This window comes from Protobothrops mucrosquamatus, unplaced genomic scaffold (genome assembly GCF_001527695.2).
Source record: "Protobothrops mucrosquamatus isolate PMUCROS unplaced genomic scaffold, P.Mucros_1.0 scaffold2633, whole genome shotgun sequence".
NCBI lineage: Eukaryota > Metazoa > Chordata > Lepidosauria > Squamata > Viperidae > Protobothrops > Protobothrops mucrosquamatus.
The window spans coordinates 103,023-112,595 of record NW_015388687.1 but is presented as its reverse complement, the minus strand read 5'-3'; the positions used below and the strand labels follow the sequence as shown (position 1 = coordinate 112,595).

At 47.7% G+C, this 9,573-nt stretch overlaps 1 protein-coding gene across 1 annotated transcript in view; it reads left to right on the top strand.

The window, feature by feature from the left end:
• The first annotated feature begins 2,926 nt into the window (after positions 1–2,926).
• Positions 2,927–9,573, top strand: part of LOC107296085 (dehydrogenase/reductase SDR family member 13-like) — a 12,734-nt gene continuing 6,087 nt past the window's right edge. The window contains exon 1 of the mRNA XM_015825428.1: positions 2,927–3,062. Within this exon, the coding sequence (XP_015680914.1) occupies positions 2,927–3,062 (136 nt within the window). The remainder of the gene's footprint in view (positions 3,063–9,573) is intronic.

Genomic DNA, 9,573 nt, shown 5'->3' with positions numbered 1-9,573 from the left:
CAAGCCCTCTCTGAGTTTATTGAAATTAGCTCTCTTGAAGTCCAAGACTCTACTTTGACTATGTTCTATTGCTTGTGCTTCCATAATGTTGAATTCCAATATTGCATGATCACTACCTCCCAAGGTTCCTGTGGCTTCAACACTTTCTATCATTTCATCTCTGTTAGTGAGAATTAAATCCAAAATGGCTAATCCCCTATTTCCCTTCTCTACTTTTTGGGAGACAAAGTTGTCTGCTAGGTTTGTCAGGAATCTTTTTGATCTTCCACTTGGTGCAGAGTTTGTCTCCCAGTTGATATCAGGGTAATTAAAGTCCCCCATTAATATGGTGATGTGCTTTCTACATACCTTAGTTAGCTGACTAGCAAAAAGTTCATCTATTTCCTCTGTTTGGTTGGGTGGCCTGTAGTATACACCTATGGCAATGTCATTTCCCTCCCTTTTATATTGACCCATATGCATTCGGGACAGTTTTCATCATTGTTGTGCTCTAATTCTGTGGAGATGTAGTTATTTCTTATATAGAGAGCAACTCCACCTCCTCTTTTATTTGGTCTGTTTCTTTTAAATAATTTAAATCCCTCTAGCTGTGTGTTCCATTTGTGGGTTTCATCCCACCATGTTTCCGTAATGGCAACAATATCATATCTGCCCTCATTAACCTGAATTTCTAGTTCGCCCTGTTTGCTGTTCATACTCTGTGCATTTGTGTATAGACATTTGAGTCCTTTATGACCGGCCCTGTGCTTACTTTCTACATAACCTTTGTGGTGCCTGAGTTCCCCTATTGTCTTACCACCTATTTGGTTAGTGCACTTTGTGTGGCACTGGCTATTAAGAGCTTGATTTTGCTTATTGCATTCTTATTGCAATCTTATTGCATTCTTATTGCATTCTTATTGCAATCTTATTACATTCTTTGACCAAGTGACAAAATTAGTGGATCAGAGGAATGCTGTGGATATAATTTACTTGGACTTCAGTAAGGCATTTCATAAAGTAGATCACAACCTACTACTTGACAAGATAGAAAAATGTGGGGTAGACAGCATCACCACCAGATGGATCCAGTATGGCTGACCGGCCGTACTCAGCGAGTGGTCCTCAATGGAACCGCATCTACATGGAGGGAAGTGTGTAGTGGGGTGCCCCAGGGCTCTGTTCTCGGCCCAGTGCTCTTCAACACCTTCATCAACGATTTGGACGAGGGGATAGATGGGGAACTCATCAAATTTGCAGACGACACCAAGCTGGCAGGAATAGCCAACACTCCAGAAGACAGGCTTAGGATACAGGAGGACCTGGACAGACTTGAACACTGGGCGCTATCTAACAAAATGAAATTGAATGGTGAAAAAAGAAGAGGCAGTCAAGTTATTCTCCAAAGCGCCTGAAGGCAGGACAAGAAGCAACATATGGAAATTCATCAAGGAGAGAAGCAACCTGAAATTAAGGAGAAATTTCCTGACAGTTAGAACAATTAACCAGTGGAACAGCTTGCCACCAGAAGTTGTGGGTGCTCCAACACTGGAAGTTTTTAAGAAGAGATTGGGCAGCCATTTGTCTGAAATGGTGTAGGGTTTCCTGCCTGAGCCGGGGGTTGGACTAGAAGACCTCCAAGGTCCCTTCCAACTATGTTTTTTCTGACCTTTCTTATTGCAGATTGTCAGTTATTCCCAGCAAAGCCACCTTTTGCAATGGACTCTTGGTGGAATTGTTAATGCCGATGGGGTTCAGGTGCTGCTCCAGATGTTTTGGGACGGCACCCGAGGCCCCTATTGCTTTTGGTGCTAACTTTGCTTTCTATTTGCAGCTCTTTGTGCATTTTGTGATCTTCTCCAGTTCCTTCTCTTCTCTTCTGCCGTCTCCAGGCACTGCCACGTCCACTATCCAGATTTTTTTTTGTCTTTCTTATCTACAATTGTTAAGTCTGGCACTCTATACATATTACTATCTCATGGTTCAAGGTGGTTCCACAGATGCAGGGTCTGAGCGATGGGGATTATAACAAGGAGACCCTCCCCTCTGTTTCACTGGACCCCCCCCGAAAGGTCTGAAAAAGGGGTGTTGAGGCAGGGCCAATTGTTGCCTTCAGAAAAAGGGGCCACATTCTGGGTTAGAAATCTGGGCGAAGGGAGGAGCTGAAAGAAAACTCCTTCTAGGTCGGACATCCTTTGAATACGGTGCACCCCTCTCAAGGGAGGGGCTGCCTGGAGGTCCCCACCTTCATCCTGACCCAGTGCTGGTCCCCCCCCGTCCCCTCGGCCTTAGCAGCTGGGCCCAGAGACAAGGGACAGGGGGTAGCAGAAGGCAGAGTGGGTGGGTCATTCCCATCTCCCTCCCTCCCATCTCCTTCCTTCCTCCCTCCCTGCCATTTCCTTTCTTCCTTCCTCCCTCTCTCCCTCCCATCTTTCCTTCTTCCCTCCCATCTCCTTCCTCCCTCCCTCCCTCCCTCCCATCTCCTTCCTTCCTTTCTCCCTCCCTCCCATTTCCTTCCTCCCTCACTTCCTCCCATTTCCTTCTTCCTCCCTCCTTCCCATCTCCTTACTTCCTCCCTTCCTCCCATCTCCTCCGTTCCTTCCTTCCTCCCATTTCCTTCCTCCCTCCCTCCCTCCCATCTCCTCCCTTCCTCCATCTCCTCCCTCCCTCCCTCCCTTCCTTCCTTCTTTCCTTCCTCCCATTTCCTCCCTCCCTCCCTCATTCCCATTTCCTCCCTCCCTCCCATTTCCTTCCTTCCTTCCTCTCTCCCTCCCTCCCATGCCTCCTGCCTACCTGGCTGCAGGGGAGGAGGGGAGGGCGAGGGGGTGGCTTTCCCACGCGGGGAGGGGAGGGGCGGGAGGTGGGAGGAGGGCCGAGGGCGGGGACCGTCCCAGTAAAAACGAAGCGCTCCCGGGCTGCGGGGAAAGGAAGCAGAGCCGGGCGGGCGATGGAGGCGCTGGCGATGCTGGCGGCGGGGGCGGCGCTCTTGATGGGGCTTTACGCGCTGCTCTACTACAACTCCGCGGCGGCCACCCGGTGTCGGAACGCGGTCAGCCTGCGGGGCAAGACGGTTCTCATCACAGGTAGCTCCGGGGGGCTGCTGCGCTCCCATCCGTGGCGGGGGGGGGGCGTCGAGGCTGGGGCGGGGGCCGTCGACATTAACAAAAGCAAGAAAGTCCGGCCAGAAAAGCCCCTTTGGAACAAAGCAGGGGAGAACCCAAAGGGGAGGAGGGGAACCGGGGGGGTCCGCAGAGACCAGCCGTCGCCGGGGCTGCCTCGCACCTTGAGACCCCCCCCACCTTCCCGAGGCCGAGGGGGGGGATGGGGAAGAGCCGGGCACTCGCCGGAGGGGCGCAGGGGAGAAAGTTCTGAGCCCAAGTCCCGTTCCTGATCCAGCCAGGGGTAGCCAGACTTCGGGAGGGAGAACAGAATAACAGTCAGAAGGGACCTTGGAGGTCTTCTAGTCCAACCCCTGCTCAAGCAGGAGACTCTTGACTGTCCAATCTCTTCTTTAAAATCTCCAGCGATAAAGCAGCCACAACTTCTGGAGGCAGGTGGTTCCACTGGTTCATTTTTCTCACTGTCAGGAAGTTTCTCCTTAGTTCCAGGTTGCTTCTCTCCTTGGTTAGTTTCCATCTGTTGCTTCTTGTCCTGCCTTCAGGCGCTTTGGAAAATAGCTTAACCCCCCCCTTTTTTTTTTTGAGGCAGCCCCCCCAGTTTTTGGAAGAGGGCTCTCATGTCAGTCTACTGCTTCTCTTTGCTAGACTAGACAGACGATGTTGCTGGCTGGTTGGGATAGGAGACGGATGGAAACCGGCTTTTCAGGCTGTTCCAGGCTTGGTTGGTATGGAGACAGGAGTCCCTTTTCTTAATCTCTGGTTCTGCTTTGCCCCCCACCAAAGCTCTAGTCCCCCCCCCCCATGGAGAGAAGCCGGGAGCAATTCAGAGAAGAAACCATGAAGACTTTGGGGGCAGTTCAGCCCTGCAAGAGAGACAGAGGAGTAACTCAACAGGCTTTCATGCCTAAGGCGGGATTAGAACTCACAGCCTCCTGGTGATTGGCCCAAAGTCACCCAGCCAGCTTTCATGCCTAAGGCGGGACTAGAACTCACCGTCTCCTGGTGATTGGCCCAAAGTCACCCAGCTGGCTTTCATGCCTAAGGCGGGACTAGAACTCACCATCTCCTGGTGATTGGCCCAAAGTCACCCAGCCAGCTTTCATGCCTAAAGTGGGACTAGAACTCACCGTCTCCTGGTGATTGGACCAAAGTCACCCAGCCGGCTTTCATGCCTAAAGTGGGACTAGAACTCACCATCTCCTGGTGATTGGCCCAAAGTCACCCAGCTGCTTTCATGCCTAAAGTGGGACTAGAACTCACCGTCTCCTGGTGATTGGACCAAAGTCACCCAGCTGCTTTCATGCCTAAGGCGGGACTAGAACTCCCAGTCTCCTGGTGATTGGACCAAAGTCACCCAGCCGGCTTTCATGCCTAAGGCGGGACTAGAACTCGCCGTCTCCTGGTGATTGGCCCAAAGTCACCCAGCCGGCTTTCATGCCTAAAGGCGGGACTAGGACTCACCGTCTCCTGGTGATTGGCCCAAAGTCACTCAGCTGTCTTTCATGCCTAAAGGCGAGACTAGAACTCCCAGTCTCCTGGTTATCTGCCCAAAGTCGCCCATTGTGATCCTTCTTGCACTAAAGAAAATCAAGCTGAGGTTGGACTAGATGACCCACAAAGTCCCTTCCAACTCTATTATTCGAATTCTAAAGCTTTGTAAACCGGTACTAATACTTCATGTGATCTTGATTCTATGCCTCTGTTTATACAACCCAGGATTGTGTTAGCTTTTTTGGCTGCTGCTGCTGCACACGGCTGGCTCAGGGTCAAGGGATCGTCCACCAGGACCCCCAGGTCCCTCTCACAGTGGCTGTGTTTGAGCCAGGTTTTGTCTAATTTGGTTTTCCCACCTAGGTGTAAAACCTTGCTTCTCTCCACATTAAATTTCATTTTGTCGCTAGGGCCCAAACGATTGCCTCTCCCTCCCCTGCGCCATCAAACCTGGCAGCGTAAGAATACCATAGTTTATGCTAAACGTTTGCTTTCAGAGAACAAAAACAGCCCTCAAAGCATAAAACAGGAGGAAAATTGCCATAACATTTACAGAAGTGGCTTGCCGAAGCCTCCCTCTTAGGGCTGAGATGAAAAATGACCAGCCCAAAATCACTCAATGGAATTAATCAGAATTAATCAATTAACCAGTGGAACCACCTGCCTCCAGAAGCAGTGAATGCTCCAACACTGGAAGATTTTAAGAAGAGACTGGACAGCCATTTGTCCGAAATGGTATAGGGCAGGGGTGGGCAACCTCGGCTCTATTACGACTCGTGGACTTCAACTCCCAGAATTCCTGAGCCAGCCATGCTGAGGGGAAAGGGAGAGGCTTCCATGCTCAGCCATGCTGGCTCAGGAATTCTGGGAGTTGAAGTCCACGAATCATAAAAGAGCCAAGGTTGCCTATCTCTGGTATAGGGTTTCCTGTCTGAGCAGGGGGTTGGACTAGATGACCTCCAAGGTCTCTCCCTAGGGTGAATTTTAAATAGGGAATAATTTTTAAAATTTTTTAAAGATTTTAAATATGACACAGCTATTAATATATTTGCTTTTTAATTGGTTTTATAGGGGAAATGTTTTTTGTGTTGTTTTTTTTAACATGCTGTGAGCCGCCCTGAGTCCCTCTGGGGAGAAGGGCGGCATAGAAGTTTAAATATAAATAAATAAATAAATAAATAAACTATTATTGTTGTTGTTGTTGTTGTTGTTGTTGTTGTCGTCGTCGTCATCATCATCATCATCATATCACTCAGCCAGCCCTCATGGCCAAAAGCAGGATTTGAACTCACAGTTCTCCATTCCTGTAACGTGTGGCCGTAACCACGAAACCAAACTGGTTCTCCATAAAGGTTTCCCTTGACTCCAAGGAAAAGGAAAAGAAATTGAGCAGACACATTAAGCAGCAACTAATCCCCACTTTTGCAGTAGCAAGGAGTCCCGAAGACACATACTTTAACAGACGTTAAATAAAACTTCATAGGATTGTTCCTTGGACTAGAATGCCCTCAAAGGCATTATTAAGGATAAATCCAGGCTATAATAAAAGGAAAATCACTGAAGCATGAGACACACTTACAAAAACAGAATTATCAGGGTTGGATGGGACCTTAGAGGCTCTCTAGTCCAACCCCTTCCCTGAAGCAGGAAGATCTTCATTTTAGACAAATTGTTGTCCAGTTTCCTCTTTAAAAACCTCCAAAAATGACTCACCCACAACTTCTGGAGACAATCACCCCACTGATTAATTATTCTCCCAGTCGGGAAATTTTACCCAATTCCTGTTCTTTAAAAAAGACAAATATGCAGACAGGAACTGCTTCCCCACACAAACCCTTTTTCTCTCTCATTGTAAAAACTTGCTGCACGTGTGGTTCAACGTAACATCTCCAAAGACGTTGTCCAGAAAGGAAAAACTGAGGTACACCAAGACAAGGAGATAAAACTACACAACCAACCAAAGATGGGATATTATTTACCCAGGCAGCAACGAAGAAAAACACACGCAACGAGTGGCTACTAGACAGTGGGGCAAACCAGCATGTTGCAGCAAACTTACATGCATTTATTGGTTTAAGACTAACCAGGATTTTGTCATCCTGGCTAATGGACAACGGTCAGCAGTTAAAGGGGAAGGAAATATCTATGTAACTGAACTAGGGGGTAACATTGAAAAAGGTGTTATATGTGCCAGACATAGACCATAATTTACTAAGTGTTGCATGTCTAAATAGCAAGGGATATGAAGTAATGTTTGCTAGAGGGCAATATACTATCAAGAAAGATGGGAGGATTTGTGCACGGGGCATTGGACCGAATGGTTTATGCATATTAGGAGAACAGAAGGATGTTTGTGCAAGTACTCTGACAAACACACCCACACATGATAATTGTGTGCATCTAATGCATAGGAGATTAGGTCATGCCAGCTTTAGAGTGCTACAGAAAATGCCAGAAACAGCAGAAGGACTGAAAGTGAAGAACTGTGATGCGTACCTAAATTGTGCCGTGTGTAAGGAGTCAAAACCTAGGGTTTATCCTGTTAGCAAGAAAAACTTAAGAAAGAGAAACAAGGTTTTACAGTTAGTTCATGCTGACTTAATAGGTCCTATGGCACCATCAGTTGGAGGAGTGAGGTATGCTCTGATAATTGTAGATGATTATACCAGGTATGGATTTTGTTATTTACTCAAACACAAAACAGGTATTGCAACAATTTAAACAATGAGTGACATTTGTGGAATGCAGATATGGCGGTAAAGTATGCCAATTGCAGACAGATGGGAGCAGAACTTATGTCCGACAATTTTCAACGTTGGCTTAGGAGTCTAGGTATTAGACACAGACGAACAAATACACCAGCGGAAAACGGAGTAGCTGAAAGGAGGAATGGTGTATTACAGACAATGAAGGACTCACTATTTGCAGATGCAGGCATGAGTAGAGGGTACTGGGGAGAAGCCATAAAAACGGCTAACTATTTAATAAATAGATTGTGGAGTTCTCCTTTGAATGAAACTCCATATTTTTTGTTATACCACCTAAGAACTTTTGGTAGTTATGCCTGGGTACATAATCCTAACAGCACTAGAAAGAAAGAACAGAAGAAGACCAGAAAACGGAGGTTTATAGGATATGAGCGAGGATACGGGGACTATAGCAGTGTTGGCGAACCTTTTAGAGATCGAGTGCCCAAAAACCGCCCCACCCCACCACCCCATCACTCTGCCCCACCCACTCCACCCCTGCCCCGCCCCCGCCCCCGCCCCCACCCCACTCCACCTGCCTGGCCACCCACTGCCTCCACGGCCCGCTGCAGATCGCTCAGGTGACCCTGCAGCGCCATGATGGACACACCCTCCATCCGCGCCCCACAGCATCATCTGCGCACGACGGGGCATGAAGCCGGAGTCTTGTCCCTGCTGCCCAGTTGCCATGTGCTTGGCTGTGCTGCTCCACGCCTGGGGGCAACTCTCCTCCAGGGAGCTGCTGATGAGGGGGCCGTGGGGGTAGGCAGGGCTGGGGCGACAGCACGCGTGCCCACAGAGAGGGCTCTGAGTGCCACCTCTGACACTCGTGCCATAGGTTCGCCACCACTGGACTATAGGTTTACTGATGGAACTCAGAAAGTTGTAATTTCACATTATGCCAGCTTTGCAGAGCATAGTAATTGGGATAAGGTACATGCCAACACAGAGGTGTTTATTCCATCACATAGTAATAGATCCCATGGAGGAGAAGCTACAGAAGACCCATCATCAGAGAAAATGGGTAACAGATCAGAAACTGTAAACATAAAGGAGGAGAGACCTGACATGAAAAGTGAAGACACAGAAGCACAGGAACAGGTGTTACCAGGAGATTGGAACGAATTAATAAAGGAGTACCTCCTGATAGATACAAGGCAAGTGAGGTTAGAGTATGTAGTGTGTGTTTTGAACCTTGCAATTACCAAGAAATGATGTCCTTACCGAAAACAGAACGAGAAAAATGGGAAGAAGCCCTGGACAGGGAAATGGAATCTATGAATATGCATCAAGTTTTCTCGCCCATGAGATTACCAGAAGGAAAACAGGCCGTGGGATGTAAGTGGGTATATAAAAAGAAGGTGTTACAAAATAATGAACTGCAATACAAGGCAAGACTGGTAGCACAGGGATTCACACAAAGAAAAAATGTTCATTGTGATGAGCTGTTTGCACCAACAGTTAAGAGTGAAACAATAAGGCTAGCATTAGCTTTAGTTGCTGCACGTGATTTTGTCATATATCACTATGATATCTCCATTGCATATCTAAATGATGAATTGGAAGAGGAGATATATATGACACACGCACGCACGCACGCACGTACGTATGTATATGTATATGATCCAAGTCACGTTTGTAAGGGACGGAGGAATTTAACAGTGAGATCAAAGAAGAACTGCACCCCCCCAGAGCATAGTGCCACACACAGAATTCACTCCACCCCTGAAGTTAACGAGGAGAACACTTACAGTAAAATACGGAGGAGGTATGGAAAAACATAATGCGTTGATGTAGGTAATGCATCTAGGATACAACACGAACAGCTGGGTCTGGTGACACGTTCCAGAAGCCGGATGCAGGCTGTTAACATCTTATAAAAGCTCTTTCCCAGTGACTACTTTTAAAGCCCTGATGATGTTGGGTGGGCCCAACGAAAGCTCGGCTCATTAAATTTTTTACTATTTACTACTTTCCTCTTGGAGAATGCTGTCTTGATGTTGTGTTTGTGGAGGATCTTGCTGATTCTGTCTGTGGTGCCCTCCTCCCATACATAAAAGGCACCACAGACAGAATCAGCAAGATCCTCCACAAACACAACATCAAGACAGCATTCTGCACAAACCGAAAAATATCCACCATCCTAAGAAACCCCAAAGACAAAATTGAGTTAGAAAATCAAGGAGTATATGAAATCCCATGCACCGACTGCCCCACCACATACATCGGACAAACCA